The sequence below is a fragment of the Sciurus carolinensis genome, chromosome 8 (assembly GCF_902686445.1).
Source record: "Sciurus carolinensis chromosome 8, mSciCar1.2, whole genome shotgun sequence".
NCBI lineage: Eukaryota > Metazoa > Chordata > Mammalia > Rodentia > Sciuridae > Sciurus > Sciurus carolinensis.
In genome coordinates this window covers 90,956,428-90,983,108 of record NC_062220.1, presented here as the reverse complement: position 1 = coordinate 90,983,108, position 26,681 = coordinate 90,956,428, and the positions used below count along the sequence as shown (strand labels likewise).

Sequence of the window (26,681 nt, the reverse complement as noted above, 5' to 3'; positions counted from 1 at the left end):
GGGGCAGGTGGATAGGGGCCAGGAGCATAGAAGCCCTATAAGGGAGGAGGCTGGGGTGGATTCTGGACTGTTTGGCTTGTATTTGAAAAGTACACCCCTGCGAGGACAGGATGAATCCTCCTGAGGTGCTGGGGTGGGTGGGTCCTGAGGTGGGTGGAGGACTTAGGCAAAGTGACAGAGCTGGCGGGGCTGCATGTTCAGGTAGGACAGACATTCAAGCATGAAGTTTACAGAAGCTAGGAACATACTTACTACCTGGGGATTATATGTTTTGGTGAGGGAGATCACAGAGCTGTTTTCTCCATATCACATCAAGGGCGCATACTGTTAGCATCATTTTTCACTGTTGATGTTGATCACCTGGCTAATCAGGCTCTACTTTTGTGACACCATTTTCACTTGGTGCTTGCCTTTCCTGCTTATCTTGTGTGTTTTGAAGAGTTTGTAGAGTACAATATCAATAATCACGCAGCACGGTTTCCTTTGGGTCTTCATCTTGCAAAAGAATCAACCTGTGGATGGTGAGCTCCAGTCCTTAGAGGTGGAGACCTCTTTGGGGTGGGTGTCTCTGTAGAATGGAGTCTTGAAACGTGGGCCTCCTGCAAGCCAAGATCATAGGGGAGACTTGTGTCTGAAGGAGCCCACTGTTCTCTAAAATGGTAGCACTCTGTGTACTTGCAATTGCTGAATAAATACCTTAGTAGGTATCTGAGGCTCTCCCAGGAATTGAGGGTTGAAAGCCTCTGAGGTGAGACAGGATGTATCCATAATGCTTAACTGTAAGCTGGGTTGCTCAGTGCTAACCTATTTTCTGCCTGGTTACTGCATAGGTCACCTGATCAGTATCTTCTGGAGCCTTCTGATGTTGGTGGAGATGAGGAGAAAGGCACAAATCTCCTTGCTCTGCTTTTGAACATCCAGAGTGGGAAGGCAGGACACCTAGTAGTCTGGTGATTCACCTGCACATCATCCTTTTCTCCTCATCCTCAGGGTCTAAGTCGCAGAACTGTCTGTGGAACTCCCTCATCGACGGGCTCACAGGAAATCTCAAGGAGAAACCACGGCCAACAATCGTCCAGGACCCAAGGCCCCCGGAGGAAATCCTAGCAGATGAATTGCCACAGCTGGATAGCCCAGAAGCCTTGGTGAAGACATCATTCAGGTTTGGTGGATGAAAACTCACTTCGTTCCTATTTTATCTCTTTGGGGAGCTGTTTCGGTCCATTTGGATGTGTGGTCTGCATGGCCAGCAAATTATATGATTTCTTTGGTGCTGAGCAAATTACAGATGAGGAAGGAGAGTTGGAATCAATGCTAGCTGGACTTCTGGCTGTGCCGTGTCCTGAATGTAGTGAAGATTGTCTCAGTCGTTAAGTTGCTGTTGGTATTTAATTGATATTGGCATTTAAATGCAGAGGCAAAGAACTTACTGATGTTGACAATTTGAATTGGATTAATGAGTCTTTTGCTTCAAAGAAGGATGACGCATCCAGATAAGTGCACAGAGAAAAAGCACGTGGTAGCGTTCATTCAACCCCGTGTCTTTGGAGTCTTTTGCTGGGGGAAGGTTTCTGGTTGTAAGAGATGTAAGAACTGCTGCCGGCTGAAAGGAAGTGAGAATCTTCTTGTCTTGGTTCCCAGATGCCTATCTACTCTGTTCTTGTTCATGGTTTTGTCTAGTCTCTCTCTGCAAAGAAATTTTATTATCTTTTGATATTGTATTCCATTTTCATTATAACCCTATCTCTTACCTTCTCACCCATGCTTAATGAAAACCAGTCTGGGTATGAATGTGGTATAAAAAGGGATTTTATTTTTCTGAATGGGTGTTGAAACATATAGTACTACTCATATCAGAATTAAGATCTAGCTGGCTGTGGGGATGCACGCCTGGAATCCCAGCAGTTTGGGATGCTGAAGCAGGAGGATCGCTTGTTCAAAGCCAGCCTCTGCAACTTAGCAAGGCCCTAAGCAACTCAGGGAGACCCTGTCTCTAATAAAAATATCAAAAAGGGCTGAGGATGTGGCTCAGAGGTTAAGTACCCCTGGGTTCAATTCCTAGTAGCAAAAAAAAAAAAAAGAAAAAAATCCAGAATTAAGACCAATCAATTTTCCAACTTGCTCCTCCCCTCCTTTCTTCTGGTCTCCTTATTTTTACTTCCCTCATTTTCTTTCCACTATAGACTTTCATACTTTCCACACGGTTAGTAGAGTATACAGATCTCACTTCAGACAATTCTTGGGGTCTGTGAAATATATGTAAAAGACATGCTCTTCTTTGCCTCCAGATGATGTGTGTAATCGCTCAGTAAAAGCCATTTCATTGTGGGAAGGTTCTTAGTGAAGACTGAATTACAGATGAGTTGAAAAGAGAAGTGACGAATAGGGTTTGGATTTCTTTGTACAAACTGGTGGCTACATTGATGGGACAATAATTGCAGGCAAGTGCCTTTCTTATTCCCTAGAAGGGGTTTGGTTATTACATCATGAGGTCGTGAATAAAATAAAGCCCACTTACCTAGAGAGCAGCACATTCGTGAACCTGCAACTCTCTGCAGGTGATGATGGTGGAAGAGGGGACGTTGGATGGCTTTCTTGGTTTACATCTTCTCCCTCTGGAGCCAACCTCTCCACAGTGTTCTCATAGCTTCTTCTACCTCAAAGCAGGTTCATTGTCTTCTTCAATGAACAGCAGCAAGTTAGTTAACTCTCCTAGAATGAACATCTCCATGACCACCGCCTGCTCCCTTTGCATTCTCTTCATGTTTTTTAATAGAGAGAACATACTGATTGATGGCCCTTCACTTGATCTGCTAGTTGTACCATGTGTCAAAGTCTCGGTTCCAGAAAGAGATTAAAAGTTTTTTAAGTTCAGGGTTTATTTCTGGTTCCTTGTAACACTTGGCACAGTAGGAAGGTCACAGAAGGTACAATTATGCTAATCCTTTAGCAATTGAGGCTAGAAATTCATTGCCATTGACTATTCATTTACTGGTGTCCTTAATACAACTGTGTGCTATTCTGGAAGCACCCTTTCTTCCAAATAAGGTGGTTGATTTCTTTTTTTCTTTCTTTCATTCTTTTTTTTTTTTTTGGCACTGGGGATTGAATCTAGGGGCATTTTACTACTGAACTATATCCCAGTCTTTTCTTTTTTTTTTTTTTAAATTATTTTGAGGTAAGTTTTCCCAAATTTCAACAATAACAAGCCTATTATACCAAGTTATTAGAAAGTCCGGTCTTTTCTTAGGGTTCTTCTCCCTAACTAGTCCCAAGGGCCCTCAGGTTTACTGACAATGGTTTCTATGTTAGTCCTTTTCCTGACCTGCCTCTGTCAGGGAAATGGGGGGTCTCATGTTGAGGGTGGACTTTCTGACCTCAGTGAGGTTATGAGTCTACATCACCAACCCAGATCTCCTCTTCCTTGGAATGTCTCCTCTCAGTGACTTCTATTGTCCTTTCCTACACCTGGTCTCTGGTGACCAGTTTTTCTCACAATGTTGATCTTCAAAAGGAAGGGGCTAGATGCTTACTTCCACTTTCTCCACCTGAAAGCAGGTGGAAGCAAATATATACCAGCCACCCCCAGGACAAAGAGCATACTTTTGTTTAATATTTGCATAATATTTTCATTCAAGTAGTTCTTTCCAGATCCAAAGGACCCTCTGCTCTGAAGTTAAATTCTCCTTTCCATCCCCAAAGTTAGGAAGGGTTTGTAAATTTATAGATAGTAGGTGTTTTTCCAGAAAGTTTCAAAAGTGTGTGTGTCTCAGTCTCCCCTGGGTTCTCTGTTAAAACAACAATAGCAACAGCTATTCTTCTATTGCCAACAACCCAAAGATGCTGTCTACTGGAGAAATGAAGAAACTGCCCCAGAGAGGTAGACCTATGGTTCTGATTAAATGCAGACACTACATAATATGGATGATTGCTGGGAGATTGGTGGTCACTAATGGCAGCAGCAAGGGTAGCTTGTGTGAACATTAGGCTCCACCTACTCTGTGTCAGCCCTCGGAATATCATCGCAAATAAACATCTTTTTTAGACTCTCATAAAAAGTATGCCTGTGATTCAAATGCAGCTTCAAGACAAGTCCCTGGGACTCCTCTTCCAACTGGACTCCACCTTGAGTCTGTCCTGTTAGCATGGGATGACCATCAGAGGCCAGCACTTTTATGTCAGTTACCAATAACACCAGGGGTGTTGCTGGAAGTGAGAATTCAACACACAGATTAAGAAATAAAGATTTTGGAAAATGAGAGGCACCACCTTTCTCTCCCTGGGCTATATACTGATAGCTGACGTGTGTGCAGATGCCATCTCAACTCTGAATACGGTTCCCCGTTCTCTCCTGTCCTGTTGTCCCCTGCTTTGCTAGGCAGTGCTGGGCAAATGCTGTGTCTTGGAGCAGGGAGTTCAGCAGGATCTCAGGAGGAGGGTGTCGGGGCTGGAAGAATGGGTTTTTCATTCATGTTCAAGTCCTAGCTGTTGTCTGAAAAGTTACCCAGCTTAGCGCTTGATTGTGAAAGGGACACTCTAAGCTACGCACAGGTAGGAATATTCAACTTCTGATAGTGGCTGTGTTGGGTTTTAGTTCCAATTCTGTTACCAATGGAAAGTTTCTTCATGTCTTCAAACTTCTGTTTTTTTTTTTTTTTCTTTTCTTTTTTTATTCCCAACTTTATAAAGATATAATTGACAATAAAAACTGTATATTTGTGACATATAATGTGATGTTTTGATGTATGTTCCATTGAAAATGATTAAATTAAGCTAGTTAACATCCACATCACCTGGCATACTGATTTAGTTTTTAAGTGTCACACTGAGGTTGCACCAGAACAGTGGCTCTGACAGTTCAAACTCATTTGGGCATCACAATCACCTGGGGAGCTTACTGACATGGTTTGTGGGGCTCACCCCCAGGTCTGCGTGGGCTCCAGAATGTGCTTTTCTAACAAGCTTCGGGTGATCCTGGGGCTGATGGTTGAAGGACTATCGAGCTAGGTGATATTTAATACCTCTTTAAACTTGGAAAATATTTTGTTCATTTGAGCAGACCACTTACCTAATTTGTCTTTAGTTTTGAAATCTATGAAATGGGGATAAAAATACTCACTTTCCAGGGTTTTTGGGGAGGATTTAAAGGTGATACACACCAAAGAGACTGGTAGTGTGTGGCATCCAGAGCGTGCTCAGGAAGTATTGATTTTGTGTGTCTGTTCGGCACTCACTGGAATCCTTGCATGCCCTTGAGCCCACCCACAGAGTATATATGGATCAAAGTTGGGGTTCGTGGCTCCAGGTGCAGGCACTGTGGACTCGAAAACCCACTAAATCTTCTGCGTGAGAAGTCTGCTTTCAAAAAGCTGACACTCATGAAAGGAAGAAGTGGGGACTTCAGTGCCTGGAAAGGTGACCCCCGGAGAACTCCCCCTGGGTGCCTCTGTTCCTTATTCCTCACGCCCTGACCCTTTGAGCCTCTTGCTGTCCCTGGGTTTTTCTTAAAGGTGAATAGAGAATGAACTGAACCTGGGGCTAAGGCAGATAGGCAAATCCAGCCAGTCTGACTGGTGACAAGAATCTCAGTAACTGCCACTAGAGGACCCAAGAGAACAGGAAAGAGGTGGCAGCTGAGAGCTTTTTCTCTCTCCAGCCTCGGATACACATTCCCAGAGGTGAAACCTGGCCCAGATTGTACTGAAAGTCAAGGAAATGAATATGTCTTGGGTATCTGTGATGTGCCAAGAACTGGCCATGCAATTGCTCATTGAATCTCTCCAGAGCCTGGCAAGTTGAGTATCATTATCCTAGTTGTACAGACTAGGAAATTGAGACTCAGAGAGATTAAACAATTTGCCCAAAGACACTCAGCAGATGGCACAGCTGGAGAATTAAACACAATCAACCTAACCCTAAACCATGAACTCTCCACCATGTTCTACTTCCACCATATCACCTTGACTTTCAGGTTTCCAGAATGGTTGTGGATGACAACAAATTTGTCCTCAGTGGAGTGGGTTGTACTAGATTGGGTGCTCACTTTGAATGTACAGATTGATGTATATCCTATATATCCTTCAACACTGACCCTGTTCTATTGCATTAAATCTTTTTCTAGTCCAGACTTAGGTTTTCCAGTCCACTCATTCCTTTTGGCTAGAAGCCCTCTAAGGCTCTGCTTCAGTGTTTCCAGCAGTGGAAACACTGAAGCCACCCAGTGTACCAGTCATCCCAGTTACTTACCTTGAACCCCCGGACTCCCAGTGTTGGCTGAGCTGCCAGGTTTTGATAACTTTGCATTTGAAAGAATGGCATGTTTATGCTCTAGGGAGTCACCGGGGACTTGATGAGTGTCTTTTCCCACTTAGAGTGGACTTATTTGGGCTTTGGCAAAGGCTGTCTAGATTCTATACATAGCTTACTAAGAATATGTTTCCAAGAGCAGACCCGCACTGAGCCAGCACCTCAGCTACGGATGAGATCAAGGCCTTGTCAGATCCCATTTAATGGATTTCATTTTCCATGCAGAATTAAATCATTGAACTCATCCTCATTTTGGCTTTTGGCAGTCATTTTTCCACCAGGGGTTGCTGCCAAGAAGTCCGTTTCTGACTTGATTACTTTCAGGAAATGTGCAATCTGGCTGATGATATGGCACGGCGTGTGGTAGAGTCCCCTGTGGCTTCTGACCCCACCCCAGCATGAGTCATGGGTTAAAATTCCCAATTAGCTCATGGGAAGTCTAATCACATGGATTTCTCTATCACCATGTATTGCTTACCCACTGGGAACTTCTGGGGACCCATGGCCCTGGTTGCTGTGTGTAGAAAATTGTCCCTGTGATGGCCAAGGCTCTGTACCCCGGTTGTACCAGACATGGCAGGGATCCTAAGACTGGCAGGTGCTTGGAGATGCTGGACTTCTCTGTGGAAACTGGCTGGATGGTGGCCCTGCTGAACTTGCTTTAGAGCTGTACTGTAATATAAGATGCGTTCGCCCAAACCTTTTGCTTTCTCTGTTTCATGGGGAAGCAGAGCCTCTCCCAGCTACTAACTCATTTTTCTCTTACAGATTTTTCCCCTGATAAATTTCTTGTATGTCTAATCCTGACTGGGCATCTACTTCTCAAAGGTTCAGGTTAACATAGTGTCCTGTCATGCTATGATCTTCTGCTGGGTCACCCAATACTTGTAGCTTGGTGCCATAGGCACAGCTTCAATTCTATGGGTCTAGGAATCCTGGACCAGTCTCTCTAGATTTAATTTTATATTTTATATCTGAGGCTATGGCTTCCCAATGGGCTGTAGTGTTAGGGTAATATTAGCCAGGCCACAGCTTTCTTTAGTCCGTCCGTCCCTTTCCTTCCTTCCTTCCTTCCTTCCTTCCTTCCTTCCTTCCTTCCTTCCTTCCTTCCTTCCTTTCCTTCCTTTCCTTCCTTTCCTTCCTTTCCTTCCTTGTACTGGGGGTTGAACCCAGGGGCACTTAACCACTGAACCACATCCCAGCCCTTTTTTGTATTGTATTTAGAGACGGGGTCTCACTGAGTTAGTTAGGGCCTCCAAAACTTGCTGAGGCTGGCTTTGAACTCACAATCCTCCTGCCTCAGTCTCCTGAGCTACTGGGATTGCCACAGCTACCACACCTGGGTCTTTAGTATCTTGAACTTAAATTACCTACAAGATAACTTATTTACTTGGATTAAGTAAAGAAACTGCAAGAGAAGAGGAGAGAATTTAAATTATACTCACAATATGACTATTTCCATTTTCCAAGGGAAAAGCTGAGAAATGTTGAACTCTATACAGAAGTCCAGATTATGAACACAGTCTGGTTCCCAGCTAGTGGACCTGTCTCCAGGTCTCACTTCCCTCAAGAGTGTGTCCTTCTTCATCAGAGCACATTCTTATCTGGTTGTTGGGAAATCCAGGCTCCCACCTCCAGGAATGAAGCTTATCTGAAGTGCATGCATAAATCACAACTCTTAGCACATTTTACAAAGTGCAAGCTATTCATTCTAGAATAGGCCCTCAGGAAGGAGTGGGGAGCTTCAGTACTGTCAGGTGGGGAAGAAGGTCTGGGGCATTCCTTCTAGAGCCTGCATCTAAATCTCCCAACCAATGTCAAGTGTGGATAAACTTCTCCACGCTTCCTAATTAGCAACAGGAGCTTCTGCTCAAGGCCAGAGATACGCATGTAATCCCTGATGTTCTTTCTAAATTAATGAAGGAAGGAGTAAAGGTTGGAATTAGCTTGGACCAAATAATATCCAGGGGTCAGTGTGGGAAGCATGTATGTTTTTCCTCCAGGTGCATAAGCAGTAACTTCATTGCACATAACCGGTACACTCATAGGGAAGGGGTTTTCAACAGTTCTCCATGTTTGAAGGTAGTTCCTTAGAAACTGTGGGGGTGGGAGCAGCAGAGTCGTGAAGGTTTGTGTGGAAATTGGGTGTAGCCCAAGGGCAAAGGCTCCCTGTGCTCTTGCTTGGGTATTTTGACAGCTGGACAGCTGGAACTCCTACCCACATGTTCCCTGAACACTTTACAATCCCCACCCTCAAGAACATGTCCTGCATTATTCTTGTTTGTATTTTGCATTAGAAACTGATTTTTCGGGGGACAGGGATGCACTGCCTGGATTATATGAGAATGCTCAAGGAATATTTGTTGAGTGAATGGATAAACTGTGGTTTTGCAGCCCAATTCACTTTTTCTGGTTTAACTCACCACTCTGCTGTAAGGGTAGAGTAGTTCCTGGAGCTGGAAGTATAAATTCAGTACCTCCCAGGCGGAAGAGAAGACAACAACAGAAATTCTACTGGGAAAGCCCTGAAGCCTTCAGAAGCCTACAATATAGCCCTTGCCAGAGCCACCACCATCAGATTCCTTTCTTTTCTATTTTGTAAAAATCTGACTTACTAGAGAATAGAGGATTTATTCTTGTCAGCAGGGAATCGGTAGTTGCTTTACAGAGAATGTGCTTTATAGATTGACATCACAATGCGAGAAATACCTGGGTCATGGGGTCATAACTTTGTCAGTACCCCAAGATGTGCAAGAAAATGTAGCATTTAAAATTTGTTTTTAATGGAGCTGATTTTGTTCCCAGAGCCCCTACTTTCCTGGTACCAGAGGAGGGAAACCCTACATTTAAAGTCAACTGTGAACTTATGCACTTTTTAAATTTCCCTCTGATGATTTAGTTTGTTTGAACAAATGCACTCTTGTTCAAATGTCCTCTATCCCCCTGCACCTCACCAAGGTGGCATCTGGGTTTGTGTGGCTCTCATGGCCCCTGAGGAACTGGGTTCTCTATCTCCCTCTGCTGGCAGGTGGGATGTGGGCTCCCTTGCCTGCTTCTTGTCCTCCAGGGCCCATGGCAGTGCTGTGGACCACAGAAGGGCTGGATGTGATTCTGGATCAGATGATCTAGTTGTCAGCCCTGGGCTCTGCCCCTGTGTGGGCCTTACTGGCTGACTCTAGTCATGATCCCAGGTGATGTCTGAGGCTTGGCTGCAGGAGCTTGTGGGAACCTCTGGTCACTTTCCAAACCACACAGGACTTGAGGGACAATCTGGGAAAGCTAAAACCCAGTCTCCCTTTACCCAACCACCGACCACTGTGTTGACTCTAATGTGGAGCCTCTCGTTTGTGGGCGCCTGTCCCTCTAGGTAGAGGATGGGGAGGACTGACAGATCTCATCCTTGCCTCTTCTGCCTTCCTTTCCCTTCTCCCTTTAATCCCCCCAGTCAGAAAAAAACTAAATGATCGACTTTTCACTTCTCCTACATCATCTCCTCCTCCTCCCCAGTATCAGACCTGGGGCTAAGTTGTAATGGTGGATGAGTCAAAGAGATAGATGGGCCTAGTGATATGGGACCCTACATGGGGAAGCATCTCAAAAACAACATATGTCACCCCTGACAAACTTTCAGTGATAAGTGGCTTGACTGCATTTATTTTTGTAGTTCAATAAAGGTATCTTAAATAAAAATAAAGCAAACCCCTTTAAAACTGTGCCCTGTAATAATGAAAATCTAGATGTCACTGATTGGTGATTGATCCCTGTCCTTTGCAGCCTGGACCCCTGGTTACTTTATTAACCGTACAATAATGTGACCTTGTGTTTTACTCTGTAGAACTATTTGTTCATCTTTGCAGCATTAGGGCAGGATTTTTGACCTTGCTAGTAGAAAAGGAACAGTTTCTTAGAATCTTTTTGGTAACAAATGCAGTCTTCCTGTTCAAGTGCTCTGAGCATCCTCTGCGTGACACTCTGCTGGGCACTGGTGAATTGGACCAGTGTTTGCTCTGCTCCTCTTAGTCTCACATAAACCACAGAACTATAATACAGGCCACTCTGGATCATAGTGGATGAGAAAGGGAAGCAGAAGGAACATGTGAACCTTCTAGCTGTGTGAACCAGGGTTGGGAGGCTGGAAAACCTGGCATGGCTTGAAGGAACTGTTTGATTTGCACCTAAGGCATGGGAGGGGGAGGCAGGTAAAGTTTGGAACCAAGTAAAGGAAAGGTGAATTGGGATCATATATGAAAGTGCCTTGTGTGCCATGGAATTTCAGTTTTATTCCATAGGCAGAAGCTCTTTGAAGCTTTTGGAAATTTTGAGGAAGCAGAAAGGAACTGCATTTTTCAACTATAGAATTCGGAGTTACATTTCTCTTCTACACATAGCATCAGAATGGTTTCCTGAATAATAATGGGGCTGGTGAATGGCGTTGGGGACTGAACACCTGAGGGTCCTGCCATGCTTGGAGGAGGCACAGGGACAGTTTTGGGAAGTAAGTTGTGAAAACATGTTTTCCCATATGGATTGGAAAAGAGACCATTTTAAAAATTACTTCTGAATGCGGCACTATCTAGTGGTCATTGACTAGACAGCTTATAACTGTAATCTACTACAGTTCCCCCTTTATTGATCACTGTTAAGTGCGGCTAGAAGTGAATTTGCTGGGATGAATTACCTCCAGACCCTGGCAGCCGGCCCAGTTGGGGAAGCACTGTTGTCCTCATTTAGATGAGGTGCTAACTCTGGTGGAGGTGGCCAGGCTGAAGTACTGGAAGGTGGACATACTAAAGACTGCCCAAGTGTGACTCACAAAGTTACAAACAGGAAGATGTGACTCAAATAGATCTCTTGGCCTGGAGATTGTAAACTTCGAGTTACATTGTAAACTTTGTGTTATTATCATTCTCATTCTTTGAAAATGACCCAGATTTGGGATAAGAAATGCTGTATGTAGCTGGGTGGGGGTGAATTATAGTTGTTTAATTATGTGTTTGTGTAGTGTTCTGTTAGTTATTTTATTCCTAAATATGTCTGTCCAATATCAGGGTTGAGTTTCCTGGTTGTTAAATTTCCCAGGGTAGCACACAATCCCACTATCCTGTTTAACTGCATACCAACATATAGGTAACTGTGTTTAAGAAATGCTTTTGCATTTTTTTCAAACAACTTTGACAATACTTAAACCTCTAGAAACAGTACAAGACTGATAAAGCAATACTATCTCCCACTTAGAGTCACCTTTTATCATTTTACTGTATTTGCTTTGGGTCTACCATCTGTCTTTTTTTTGTTTTTCCTGAACCTTCAACTCTGAGTTATAGACATCATGACCTTCTAGCTTGGGCTTGTATCTGTTAAGAACAAGCCATTTTCTTACAGTAAAATTACCATAATCAGGAAACTCAATATTGATATAACACTCTCCATACTCAGATTTCACCAAATGTCACAATAACATCTTTTAGAGTAATCTTTTGATTCTGATCCAGGCTCTATTCCAAAAGCACCCATTACATTTAGTTGTCACGTCTCTTTAGTCTCCTTTAATCTGAAACAGGTTTTCAGGTGCTTTTTGTTCATTTGGTTTTCATGACATTGACATTTAGAAGCAAACAGGCCATGTGTTTTGTTGTGCAGAGTGCTCCCCAGATTGGGTTTGTCTGATGGGTCCCTCGTGATCTTCAGGGTACCCATTTGCACAGGAAGACGACAGTGTAAGTGATGCTCCGTCCTTCTCAGTGTGGCAATGAGGGGGAAGATGGGTTGGCTGGTTGTATTACTGGTGATGTTGACTTTGATCACTTGGTTTGAGGTTGTTTTTCCCAACTGACCTGGGGTAAAGATACCTTTCTCCCTTTCATAGTTATCTTTGGGGTGGTGCTTTGAGATTCTGTAAACGACCCTTTCCTCAACAAACTTATGCAACGGTTCTGAATCTTGTCTGATCAGTGGTTGAGTTGTCTAACTAGGTAGAATTGTCGCACTCTCATTCCTTCTCCATTCATTACGATATTTGTAAAGAAGACCATGCCCTTTCCCCGCCTTCCTCTCTACATTTCAGTAATGATGTGGATTCTGGATTCTTCTGTGATCCAATGTTTTGTAAGCCATTATATCTTTATCCTACCTAGAGTCCCAGTGGTTGTTAGCAAAAGTCCATAAAGACTAAGTAGAGGGGAGGTAGGGTAGTCTGTCAGTCTACAACGCATCTACCCTAGAGGAATTGACTAGGAACATGAAGATGTACATCAGCAGATCCAAGGTCTAATTACCTGCCCTGCTGCTGCTATGAATGACCAGGATGGTCTCTTTCTGCCAATTTTGGGTTGCTCCCTCTTCCCACTGACCAAGGGTTAGGAAGAGCTGCCTGAATCTTACTAATGAGGCATCTTGTGAAGCATCTGAGCTCTGGTTGTAATCACAGCTTCACTCTTGCTCCATGTGACCTTGAGCATGCAGTTTAAGCAGATCCCTAGTGTCTTCCTCTGTTTAATGGGATTAGATGTCCTATTCCTTGTGGGATACCAGTGAGCAGTCAGGGAGGTCCTGTCGTTGAATGGTGATTGGCATCAGCAGGTACTTTATAGTTAGTAAGAGATTTGCTTCATGTTCAGCATCCTGCTTGGTGTTCTTGGAAGAAGTACAGGTAGGCCTAGGTTCTGTGTTGTGTGAAGGAATTCGTCTCATTCTGGGTAGACAACCCTGCTCACATGTCCCTCAGCACTGAATCACCGATACCTGGAACCTCCGAGGTGCTTTCTCTTTCTCTTTTTGGCATTTCATTCTTCACCCTTGTGTAGTCACATTGCCTAGAATGGAAAAAACAGCCAACCTCACTGAAGGTTTGCATCAATCATTTTTTGACCTGTTAAGCTGTTTAATCCTTGCAACACCCCTCTGAGATAGGTATCTGTTACTTTATTTTACAGATGGAGAAACTGAGGCACATGGGCATTAATTTACCCAAGGTCATGCAACCAATTGGTAGATCTGGGATTCAAGGCCAGAGCGTGTGACTCCAGAAACCACACTTGACCACTGGGCCACACTGCCTCCCAGGTGGAATGTGGAGGTGGGGTGTTGCTATTCTCTGGATTCATTGTCATGTGGACCAGCCCTTCAGTTACCGTGTCTGCTTCCTGCTTTTCTCTCCACCAGCCTGATGCAATGCTGGTGTCCAGATCAGCCTGCTTGCTTATTTCTTATCATTTCCGGTGCCTGTTGCACTGACTGGCAGGCTACCTGGGTCTTCACCTTCTGATGACCCCTGCCTCCTGCCACAGGTCATTAGTCTAGGAACACAGTTTTATCTGCTGGGCTAGAGAACTAGAAGGCCCTGAAGACACATACTGCCCTCCTAAGAGCTCATGTGCCACAGCTTGCTGCCCACGGTCTTTTCCTACAAGCCACTCACCAGCATCAGTCCCCCTGCAGATCACTAGAACCCTGAGTGTGGCTGTGACCTTGGGGTGACCATGGGGTGCTCACCGTGCAGGATGGGGATAAGGTAGAGGAAGGTGATCTAGCACAAGTGCTTGAACTCAAAGCTGATTTTCTATCCCAACTGTCACTTACCACCTTGGGGCAGTGGCTCAGCTTCTCTTAGCCTCAATTTTCTTTTCTGTGAAGCAGAAATGACAATTATTGGAAGATAGGATGGGAAGTTGTGTGTCAAATCTCTCTATTAAAAACTCTTGCAATCTGGGTCAAGTTGTGGTTTAGTTTGCTGTATGGTGTCAATGTGAGTTTCCTGGTCTTGAAAATGTATACCACGGTGTTGTTAAGGGAGCAGGATGGAGGTGAGGGCCCCTCTCTGTACTATTGTACCACTTCTTGTGTGTCTATGATCATTTCAACAAAAACTTGAACATTGACATTTAGCATCATGTCTAGTCTCCATTAATTGTAGTTTTTTAAAATTATAAAGCACCCTCAGGAATTCTGTTCTTTAACGCAAGCTCAACCTTTTGAGTGTGTGTGTGTGTGTGTGTGTGTGTGTGTATGGGAGCTGGGCAAAGTCAGAGACACAGAGTCAGAGGCAGAAGCATCCCTGCTAAGAGAAAGGAGAGAGTAGACCAAACAAATTCTAGAACCAATTCCTAACACACTGCACCACATCAGTACATCAATGGCCTCACCGGCAACTGCCACTGAATTCTATATTGTTATCGTTTCCTCTTCTCCCAGTTGAAAACCCGGCTTTTTATTGCTTTCATGATCTGTGTCCTCTTCAAATTTATCCTATACCTTCTATTTCAGTATTTCTTAATGCAGATTGCAGAATGTATTCATGAGCAACTAAGCCAGTGTACCTGGGGCCAGAACTGGGTGCTCTGCAGGCTTCTCCCGTCAGGCTGCCTCCTGTAGGTCTGTGTCAGGCTGCCCCCGGCCTTCTCTCGCTTTCCTTCATTCTATCCACGTTGCCTTGGTGTGTGCTGACGTCCCCAAGATCATTTCTCTAATGACCATTTAGGCCTTTCTTGACCACCGTACAAGAAACAGACTGTGCTCCCTTCCCGCAGGGTGCAGAATTTACTGGGGTGGGTGTCTGGAGTTCTGGAATGATCACAGAATGAGCTCTCCTACCCCTTGAGATGCCATATGTCCATGCCATTTTAGATAACTGAAGTGTCACCAAATGTCCCTTATGTTGTCTTTCTCCAAAAGCCAATTCAACAGAATGCGGGCGAATCACATGTTTACTTTTGGGAATGTGCTACGTGGAAGCTTTCAAAAGTCTGCTAGGCACTGACTATTTTTACTTTACAGTTTAGTGGTCGCCGGGTCCCATCACTCTGGTAGGCTGGCTTTGAGAGATCACCTCAGTTTCTCGGTCACCGGTTCCTCTTTGCCTTTTCCAAAATGATGTTTTGTCATAAAACAACATACTCACCTTACAGAATATTTGATAAATGGTAAGAGAAAAAAATTTCTAATACAATCCCTGCTATCGTTTTGGTGTCCTTCCTGAAACGTTAATATCTATGCTTTATTCTTACAGTTGTCATTATAGTTCGGATGAAATTTTGTATGCTAATTTTTCTCACCACATGTTTTTATCTTATGCATTTCCCATGTTGCTGTATAATGTGTGTTTGTGTGTGTGTAAAATGTGGGAGAGATTATTTACCCACATCACTATGGTTGAACATTTAGGCTGTTTTTAGTTTTTCACTCTTCAATGGGATACTGTGACAAAAATCCTCATGCATCTAGATAATTTTAAACTGCATCCAGTTTAGAGTAGACGACTACAAAGAGAAACACTGAATAAAGGCCATCTTGGCTCTTAATAAACCATATTACTAAAAGGTCCCCGAGAAGCTCCAATATTCCCACTAGCATTGAATGCCTTAGATTTTGTATGGAATACTCATTTCTCACAGCTTTGACGTGACTGTTAATTATTTATTTATTTTTTTAAATTTTTTTAAAGTTGTAGATAGACACAACATATTTATTTATTTACTTAATATGGTGTTGAGGATTGAACTCAGTGCCTCCCATGTGCTAGGCAAGCGCTCTACCACTGACTACAATCCCAGTCCTGATTACTGTTTCTTTAAGGTAGGTTGCCCTTTTCTTAAAGCCAGACAGGCCCATGATGACTGTTTTTGTGTCTTTTGCTGATGTACTGCTCAGGAGAGCAATAGAGGTTCTCTTTGCTTTTGAGGGAACCAATGTCATCCTCTTTTACATCATAGTAAAGTAAGGTTCAGAACAATTGAGTGACTTCACCACCGTCATACGACTAAGAAACGGCAGAGCCAAGAGTGAAACCTGTGTGATTTTGCTCCTGAAACCTTTGTGCTTTCTTTTCTATTCCCTATCTGGAAACAGGGCACAGGGAATGGACTAATTAATTGTTCCTGGGATGAGGAGTTGGGGACTCAGAAAAGAAGAAAACACTTGCTCAGGAAAAACTTCGTGGACATTCTTGCCCTCAAGGAATTGGGAGTTAATGGAAAAACCAGAGGTCAATTAATAATTACTGTATGAAGTGGCAGTTGTTTATGTATGTTAAGGTATTAATTATTTACATAATTAATATAAAATATAATTGAAATAAATGCTAACATAGAAATAGAGAATTTTATACACAGCATTATTAGAATATAAATGACATAGAAAAAAATGTATATGTTCAGATATTCCAATGGATTTGACATTTATGTACACCTGCAAAACCATCGCTGCATGAATCGTCACTCCCAGAGTTTCCTGTGTGCTGTTGATCCTGCCTCTCTACACCATCACTAGCCCATCCCAGGCAGCCACCTCCACAGATTACATAGACTAGTTTGCATTTTCTAGATTTGTATATGAATGAAACCAAGCAGTATGTATTCTTTTTAAAATCTGATGTCTTTACTGAGTGTTATGTTTTGGATGTGAGGTGGCAGCCAAAAGCTCATGTGTGAGACAATGTGAGAGGGTTGGGGGAGGGGGGAAAATGATTGGATTTTGAGAACCTTAACTCAATCAGGGAATTAATCACCTGATGGGATTAACTGAGTGGTAACTGGAGGTAACTGGAGGTGGGGCGTGGCTTGAGGAGGTGGGGCATTGGGGGCGTGGTTATGGGATATATATTTTGTGTCAGGAGAGTGGAGTCTCTCTCTGCCTCTTGATCATCATGTGGGCTGCTTCCCTCTGCCAAACTCTTCCTCCATGTTGTTCAGCTTCTCCTCAAGCCTGGATGAATGGAGCCTTCTGTCTGTGGGTTGAGACCTCTGAAACTGTGAGCCCCCAAATAAACTTTCCCTCTTCTGAAGTTGTTATGGTCAGGTCTTTAAATCATAGAGTGAAAAAGCTGACTAAAACACTGAGTATAACTATTTTAAAAGCCATCCCTATTGTTAAACATGTCAATAGATCATTCCTTTTATTGCTGAGTGGTATTCTATCGTTCGGTGTAAGATGACTTGTTCATCCATTCAGCTGTGGCTGGATATTATTATCATTTGCCAATTTCTGTCATGTAAATATTCCTACTGTGGCTGATTTCATGTCACTAAGATGGAGTTACAGAATGGAACTGGGAAAAGATGCACACAATTAGCCCTCATGAATGGTCAGGGACAATCTGTTCCAAAATAGGAAATGAGTGCTGGGCAGTAAGTAGCTGTGAAGTGCTAGGTATTGCAGTGCCTCCTGGGAACACTTGGTACCTGGAACACCTTTGTCTTGAGTTCCTTAGCTTTCTGTTTGTGGGGATGGAGTTGGTTCCCACTTGGAAATAGCTGTTTTGGGGGCTTAGCCCATGTGGTTTCCAGGAAACACTGTTATGTTTACAAAGACTATATGGTTTAAAGTCTTATTGCTCAGGAAATAAATAATGATTATGGGCAGGGGTAAATACTGTTCTGAGGATTTCATATATTCATGATTATTTTAAAATAAATAAATGAAAATAAATGCATGAATCTTTTTTGGACAGAAATGTTTCTTTTAAATTCTGAATTACCCATCTAGTTTTTTTTTTTTTTTTTTGCGGTACTGGGGATCAAACTCAGGGCCTTGTGCTTTTGAGGCAAGCACTCTACCAGCTGAGCTATCTCCCCAGCCCTGAATTACTCATCTAGACACTTAAAATCACATTTTAGATATGGTGTGCAATGCAAAAGAGCTAACTTTCAAAGTTAATTGAAGAAAACATGGAAAGAAAAAAATGTGCTGCTTTACTCTTTCAAATTTTGTACATATACCTGTCTGTAAATAATAAATTGTTTATAGGGAAACAATTTACATTTATAGCAGTGCTTTTCATTCTGCATTATCCCAAAACTTCCTCTCCAATCTCTCCATTCATCACCAAATAGCGACAGTCATTGGCAGAGACACACTGAACCACGTCTGTGACACAGAGGAGGTCAGATCAGGATCAGGGAATGTGGTCGACTCCAGTGGGAGAGGAGAGAACAGAGCAGGGGACCCGGGGCAGGCATGGACTTGAACTCCTTAGGATCCGTTCAGGTAGAGTAACCATTTATTGCGCTCCTGTTTTGTGCCAGACATGAAAGTACAAGTGTATGATGCGTACGATGGACACAAAACTGACACGGTCCCTCTCTTCATAGAATTCATAGTTCCTGTGTGTGACAAGCAGCTAAGGACATTCTCAAATCTGGTCTCAACGTGGCCTGCCAAAGTGACCATATTATCCTAATGAAATGTAGAAGTCACTGGATCATAAATGTTATTTATTTTTACTGCAGCGATGTAACATTCATATCATCTGTGATTCTGGGTGGGTTAAGTGACTGCCTCCTGTGAGATCACTTATTTTCCTATCCCATTAATCTTAAAAAAAAAAAAAAATCACTGGATCAAATTCTAGCTTTGTTCTGAAAAGTTTAGGCCCTGTGATCCTTGGTGTTTGCCCCGTGAGGACTTTTCTGAACATTTCAGTTACTAGTCCATACCTTGAAGCTCAGGTGAATCCCCACTTTCCCATCCTATTGACTAATGCACAAGTTTTCTTGAGGTGTCTGTCAAGACTCAGGCCTTGTACCTCCTGTGGTTACAGACTCAGTTTTTCTTCCTTGGGTTAATGTGGATGTTCATCTAGGGTAGTTCTTAACCCGGAGTCAGACACTCATGGATGACTTCAGGGGCTCGGGGAATGTCCAAAATGAGGTCCTAGGATTATGTGTTTATTTTTTAGGGAATTTGAAACTTTCAACAGATTGTCATGAGTGTTTGTGATTAAAAAAAAAAAAAGTCTTCAGAACTTTCAGGGCATTGGAAAGAGCATTGAGTACGTGTCCAGGAACCTGTCCTTCTCTGACCTTTGCTATCAGGCAGTTGTTACCCTCCAGGTGCCTTAGTTTTGTACAGCAGGGTAAATATTTTCCCTTGCTAACCATCAAGACTGTTGCAAGATCAAATGAGATCATTGTGCACAAAAGTGCTTAACCAATGACCCCGTGTTGTGCAAATGATCACAGCAGATCATAAAGGTGAAGGTGGTGGCTGGATGGAGGGAACAGGACAAAGAGAGGAGCCAGAGGGAGATGAGACCTCTTCCCCAGTCACTGATAGAGGATCGGAGTCTTTCCTACTCTTCCAGTGTCCTTAACTCACCTAAACCCCAAGAGTGTTGCTGTTGAGTCCAGCTCATTCCGAGAGGAGAAATGAGTAGGAAAAGTGGGAGGAAACCTCGTGTGAGTGACATGCACAGAGGGGAACAAAACCCACACCAGGAGAAGACATCCTCACTTAACACAGGAAGTGAGCTTTCCTGAAAAATACCTATGATAGAGAAGCATTTATTTCTCCTAAATATGTTCAATCTAAATTTGGACCTCACTTGGGAAGGCCTTTTGTTTAGGATTCCCTGGTTTGAACGGGGACTCTCTTGTGTGACCAAGCAGGCTGCTGAACCTCTCCCAGCATTAGTTACTCATGGGCAGACTAGATGATACCCAGTTCTCAGACAGAAGAAACAGTTTTTATTTAATTTTACTGCAGATTGTGAGCACCAAGAAAAAGCAGAAACATGACTGTTCTGGGAGTCAGAAGTTTGGGGTTTCAATCCAGTCCCTGCTACTTATCTATTGTATTATTTTGGACAAATTGCTCTGATGCAGTTTGTGAACGGAATCTATAATCCTTGCTTCAAAATTCATATGAAAATAAAATAAATGGAGCTAGATGAAAGTGCTGTAAAACATAAGGCACTATTTTGAAGTTATTATAATAGTAATTTTGTAATGATTATAATGATAGTTATTGCTAATAATGCCCACACAATCATGAATAATCACATAAAAATCATCAACAATTTTCATTATAAATTATTATTGGATTATGGTGTAAAGTACAATTAATAAGCAGATGTGAAGAAACACTCCTTTGAACCTGGGAGTAGGAACTTTACTCAGATGGGGATCTCCATCTCTCTCCATTTCATTTGCTTTTTTGGAATATGCATGTTGTAGATAGCTGGTAGGCAAGTGAAATAGTTAACAAGAGGAAGGGGTGAGAATGGATAGTTTGGAAGCTGTTGGTTAAACTGGAAGCATTGCTCTGTTCTTCCTTGTACAGTTGCTTCCCGGCCATGCCTCTGTAATTAGTGTCTCCATTTCTGTTCTCTTCAGCTCTCTGGCTCTGGTCCTTGGCACCTCTCACCTTCCTACGTAATTGCCTCTCAACAACTGACCTTTCTGCCCTACAGTGTCCTCATTCAGTCCATTCCACAGTTTGCCCTCACAGGTGACTATATATATTTATATATAATATATATAAATTTATTTTTTAATTTTTAATTTTTTAGTACTGATGATTGAATCCAGGGGCACTTAACCACTGAGCCACATCCCCAGCCCTTTTTTTGTATTTTATCTAGAGACAGGATCTCACTGAGTTGCTTAGGGCCTCATTAAGTTGCTGCGACTGGCTTTGAATTTTTTCGATCTTCCTGCCTCAGCCTTCCAAGCCGCTGGGATTACAGGCATGTGCCACTGTGCCCTGTACAGGTATGTATTTTTTTAAAGCAGATTCACTATTTAAAAACTGTCGGTTCCCCATGGCCCACAACATCTGTGCTCAACAGAGGCATTGGAAGACAGTATTGAATCAAAGTAATTTGTTACTACTAATAATTAGAGAGCAGAAGTCTGTGAATAATTTATTCTCTTTTTGTTTTACTCTTTAAAAACCAATTAGAGTAAGGTTCACTGCATCATTGCTGTCTAGTGTGGGAGGGTGAGGGCAGAATGAGAGCTTATGCATGGGAAGGTTGTGAATAACCCTGGGTATGCCCATAGACAGCGCCATTCATCATTTACTCTGTGGGGAAAATAATTGAGAACCAGTAGCCAGAAAAATAAAACCCACACTCCTCTGCGTGCCATAAAAGGGATCCATGACCTGGGGCCCACTCTGTTTTGATCCTTCCCTTCCACTCCCTCATGGCTCCTGTCATCCCCATCCCGTGCTATTTCCCAGCTACACCCATTGCAGGGACATTACCCATGATGCTTTCCTTTGTGCGGTATCAGCGGCGTGGCTTCCCTCTGGAGAAGTTTTCTCTCTGTTTTCAGCCCCATAGGGTTTGGGTGAGGTTGACCCTACCTCTCCCTCTGGGGATGGGTATCCCCTGACAGGCTAGCAGAAGTAGGAGATTCCTCCAGTCACAGTGATTGGCTGGAAATGGGCAGATGCTTTTACTTGGGCCTATCAGATGCAACCTGCGGTTTTGCAAGAATTATTGGGGAGGAGGTGCTACTTTTCCACTAAGACTGTGGAACTGGTAGGATGCAGGTGTAGGGTTGCCAGGGGTCTGTTACACCCAGGAGGAAAGCCTGCCTGAGTATGGAGCTGAGAGATGAGAGGAGCACAGAGAGACAGATCAGCACATAGTCTCGGTGGCATCATTCAAGTCCCTGGATGCACGTGAAGCTAGATACAGTTTGGTTTTAGGAGCCAATATAATGTTTGTCTGTCTCTCTTGCTTAAAACATCTTGAGTTTCTTTTCTGTCACTTTCAATCAAGAGCCCTGACTACTATATCAAACTCATTTTCCCCCAGTCATGGCAAGTCCTTTATGCTTGTGTGTTTTTTGCTTTTGGTTTGGAATGCCCATCTCTCTCTCTCTCTCAACCCAGCAGTATTCTATTGAGTTGCTCAGATTTCCCTAGTACCTTTCCATCCTACCTGGGCACACATCCTCTCTGTGTGCCTGTAACCCAGGTCACCCATGACATTGCACTTGGTCTTCTAGTTAGCTCTATGCATATTAGAATCTCCAACTCCTTACTATGGAATACTCAGTTTCAAATACTTTGTTATTTAAAGGCACATTCCTAACACTTTGCACAACTCCAGTAAATATTTGTTGAACTCAATATAGATAGATAAAAAGGCTGAAAATGAGAATAAGGGGAGGAGAGAAAGAAAGCAAAGAAACATAAAAGAAAAAAGTGCATCTGCTTTCTAAAACGAGTGTTCAGTTTGGACTGTGGGTAAAGGAAGATGGGAAAAACTTGTTGAATAACAAGTTAAACCTATTTAATCTCTTTTTCTGGGAACTGTTTGTACTTGACAGCTGCAAAATATATGATAGCCTAGACAGGAGGAATTTAACACAGCACATGGGAATGGCAAGAAGAGAGACGCAAGCCACGATTCCATCTGAGTTACATAGTCATGGTCAGTGACACTGCATCCTGCATCGCAGATGGGATGTCAACTCCTGGGACATCTCTCAGGACTCTGCCCTTCTCTCCATTCCCTGCTGGAATACTGCAGATGCTTCTCATGAGGCTCCTATCTGATCCTGTAGGTTGGGTTAGAATGAACCTGTAGTCAGCCCTGACTGGTCAGCCATTGCTTACACATTAAGTAACCAAGGTACCTCTGTGGAGCCCCCCTTAAGACTCACCATTGTATAGCCTGGACTTTCTTTCCCAGGTCCACTTCTAGTACCCCTGTTCCTCTTTATTATACTCCGATTGCTGGTCCCTGCTGTTGACCATACCCTGCTGTTGCCTGTCTGAATTGTTCTCTTAGGGAGACCTCTCCACTGGGAAATTCAGTTCCCAATTCTGCAAGCCCAGAAGCTATCATCTTTTGAGTCACAGACAAATGCTACCTCTTTCTGAAGCTGTCAGTTGAACTGACCTCTCCATTCTCTGTCCTGCCCCAGCACATTTTGATCTGGCTCAGAACATTTTGGTCATAAGAGTTTGTGTGTGTGTGTGTGTGTGTGCAATGATATACATATCAGTATCTATTTATCTATCTATCTATCTATCTATCTATCTATCTATCTATCTATCAACCTATCTATCTTCTGCATTAGGAGAGGTTAACTGCTGTAACAAATGACTTTCAAATTTTGGCGGCTTAACACAAAAAAACTTTATTTCTCACTTGCCCACTATCCTATGCAGTGTAAGCGTCTCTTCTCTGTGGCCACCTTTCACAAGGTGTCTTTGCCATCTCAGAGCCTTGCTGCACAAATTGAGAGCAGGAGAAAAAGAGAGGAAGATGGATGGCATGAGATATTTTCAAGGGCAGGCAAGGGAGTGGCCTGTGTCCTTTCTACCTAGACCCCACTGGCTAGACCTGTCATGTGGTGCCAGCCTAGAAGCAAGGATGCCTGAGACATGCAGTTTTCTGGATGACCCTGGACAAGGAAGTGAATTTGGTGAATATCTGGCAAGTCATTTCCACTGTCCTACCGGAGAAGTTTGTCCCATCATTTCTGTATCTTCTGGCAGTTTTGAGCAAAGTCACCTCAACTTATTAGGCAGCAGTGAAACTAGAACCCCTGAAGGCCTGTGTAGGGCAGCCCTGCACTCACTATTTTTTGCAATGTTATTATTGATTGCTGCCTTGCTTCTGAACAGAGACAGAAGCTCCTTGAGTACCCTCCTCTTCCTCTTTCTACTTTCTTCTCCTCTTGTTCCTCCTGCCTTTTCTTTTCCTCTTCCTTCTCTAGCTCCTCCTGCTCTTTCTCTTTACATGTTTCCTCTTTATCATCAAAATTTTTTTTCTATTCCCTTTATTTTCTCTTAACCTACTTTTCATCCTCACCCAAAACCCAGCAGCAGAAGACCTAAGTGCACACAGTCAGGCCTGGAGGCAACTGGTCACGGGAGGTGGAAGAGACCACACTGTTCCACTTCTTCCTGTTTCTCTCTTTCTGTCTCTCTCTTTGTGTTGAATAAGCTTTTAATTTGGGAATAACTTCAGATTTGCTGAAAAGTGTTGGAGTGTCTCCATAGACCCTTCACCCAGTTCTCCTAAAGTTAACATCTTACATTTCTGTGGTATCATTGTCAAAACTAAGAAACCAACATTGGTACATAGCCATTAACTAAACTCCCAACTTTACTCAGCTTTTACCAACTTTCCCATCAATATCCTTTTTCCGTTCAGGCTGCCATCCAGAGTACCATATGGCATTTAGTCGTCATAGTTCCTCAGGTCCCCTCTGGTCTGTGACAGTTTCTTGGTCTTTGTTCTGTGTGACCTTGACAGTTTTAGGGAGCACTGGTGAATACTGTGTAGAAGGGCCCTTGGATTTTGTTTTTTTTTTGTTTTTGTTTTTGTGTTTTGGCATTTTTCTCATGATTAATTTACCGTTACAGGTTCTGGGAGAACAAACACAGAGGTGAAGTTCTCTCCTGATCACAACAGGGGCTCCTGATAACCATGTGACATCACTTGTAATTTTAGACTTGATCACTTGAATAAGGATTGTTTGCCAAGTTTCTCCACCGTAAAGTTCCTATTTTACCTTTTCCATACTCGTATTTTTTGGATACCAGTGCTAAGTCCAGCCAGTACTCAAGGGGATGAGCTTCACCTTCTGGAGGGGAGAATAGCTACTGAATATTATTTAGAGTGTCTTTGTCTGTTTGCTTTCCAATTTACATACTTTAGAAGTTTCCGAATAGTCTTGAGCATAGAGATGGGCATAAATTTGGGCCTCAAAGCTATCTCCATGATCACCAAATGAAGAACCTTAGACCTTTTTATTACCCAGGTAGGAAAGTCCATCCTGAGAATTAAAACAAAGCAAGCCCATTAACCTGTCAGCACGCATCATCTTATGAAGTAGCACACCTTAGAATGACCGAGAATGGCAGCGTGGCGCTGGATTTGTTCCTTCCTCCGTTATTTGTGAGTGTACATCTTCACTCTTGGTTGGATAGCCTTGGATTCTCTGAGTTAGTCCAGCCCTGGTGGCAGGTCGAGATGCTGAGGTGCTCTGTTGGCTGGGATGGGGAAGCAGGCAGAAGAGTGTGTTTTCCCCTTAACAGCACCAACCACACCCTGTCCAGCCAGCTTTGTGTATCAGGCAAGTCAGATGGGACCCTTAGAGGGTCTGATGGGAGAAGTTTCTGGCTTCAAAGCCAGCCTTCTCAGCTGTCAGAAGTGTGAAGGGAGTGCTTTTGAAATAAAAATTGAAATGAATCACAGCTTTAATTGTTTTCTATTTATAATCGTAGTTGAGTGAGATCATCCGGGCGGATCACTTTATTCCACAGATGATGGGAAAAGTAGTGCAGCTGAATGCAGGAAAGCAGGCCACCTGAAGACTTGTCTGCAAATTCACATGCTCTCTGGAATGTACAGAGGCAGGAACTGGAAGAGAGGTACCTGGTTTTTAGCATCAGGCACATCTGAATTTCAGTCTTGGCATTTATTAGTCAAGTGATCTTTTTTTTTAAAAAAAGAAATGATTTCCTTATTGATTTACATATATTTAGTAAATACTATTTTAAAGGTAATCTTTTTATATGGATTTTCACTTCCCATGATGATTCATTTTCCTTCCTTATAATACCTGCAGTTGGGGAAATTCTGTAAGTGAAGGGTGCTATTTTTCTTGCTAGGTCAAAACAAAGCATTTTTGTAGCCCTTTTGTTTATTTTCCATTTTCTCCTTTGTTCACTTATTCAACAAATACTTGGTAAGTGGTTATGCTGTGCCTAGGCACTGTGGTGGGCATCGGGGATGCTAGCTAGACATTTTGACAGTCCACCCGCATCCCTCTGCTTGCAGGATGCTGCCATGCTCCACCAAGTGACTTTTCTAACTTCATCTCTCTTGAGATGCAAAATGGAGTTAATGAAATTCGCTTTGGATGGTTGCTGCAAGGATTAAATGAGGTAATGCCTCTTAACTGCCTGCCGATGACTTAATAGGTAGCAGCCACATCAAAATGCCTTTGGTGCCAGTAACAGAAAATCCAACCCAAAGTGGCCCAGAGAATCAAAATAATATCTATGTTATTTCATATTTAGAGAAGAAAAAGGGTAGGACGACTCTAGGATCGGTTGGTTTAGAGGCTCAACACTGTCATCAAAAGCCCAGATCTTTTCCTCTTTCTTCCCTGCATTCTCAGAAGGATGGGTTTGCATTCAGACTAGCTCTCTTCATGGTCACAATAAGTCTGCTGAAGTTCTAAGGATCACATTCTCAGATGACCACATGGGAAGATGAAGTATCTCTTCTAGTGGTTTTTCTTATGAAGGAGGAAACCATTTTTCAAAAGCAACCTGTTCCTTCCCCAGCCAACTAGTTGCCATATGATATTATAGCATTACCTCACAGGTTAGTGTCTGATTCATGGGCTGCCATAATGGGTTTAAACCAGTCACAATCCATTCTTGAGGCAAAGGTTGGTTCAACCTCCTCTGATGCTATGGCTACTACACTTTTGACTGAAAGACAGTCTGACTTCTGCTGAGGAGGAGGAGCACCTATGCACCAGGCTACTGAGCTAATTCACAAGACTGAGCATCAGTCTGATGGATGCAGGTGTAGATACTTCTTCTTCCACTTCAAATGGGTCATCTGGCTCATTCTTTAACATTGCAGACTGTGAGAGTTTGAAGGAGTTGCTAAAAAA

General features: G+C 43.0%; 1 protein-coding gene across 7 annotated transcripts in view; it reads left to right on the top strand.

Annotated features, from left to right (window-relative positions):
• The window catches only part of Pde1c (phosphodiesterase 1C), a 551,831-nt gene that overhangs the window by 131,977 nt on the left and 393,173 nt on the right, over nucleotides 1-26,681 (top strand). For all 7 annotated transcript variants that reach the window (XM_047560734.1, XM_047560736.1, XM_047560740.1 and 4 more), the window contains exon 3: nucleotides 991-1,162. In XM_047560734.1, the coding sequence (XP_047416690.1) occupies nucleotides 991-1,162 (172 nt within the window). The remainder of the gene's footprint in view (nucleotides 1-990; nucleotides 1,163-26,681) is intronic.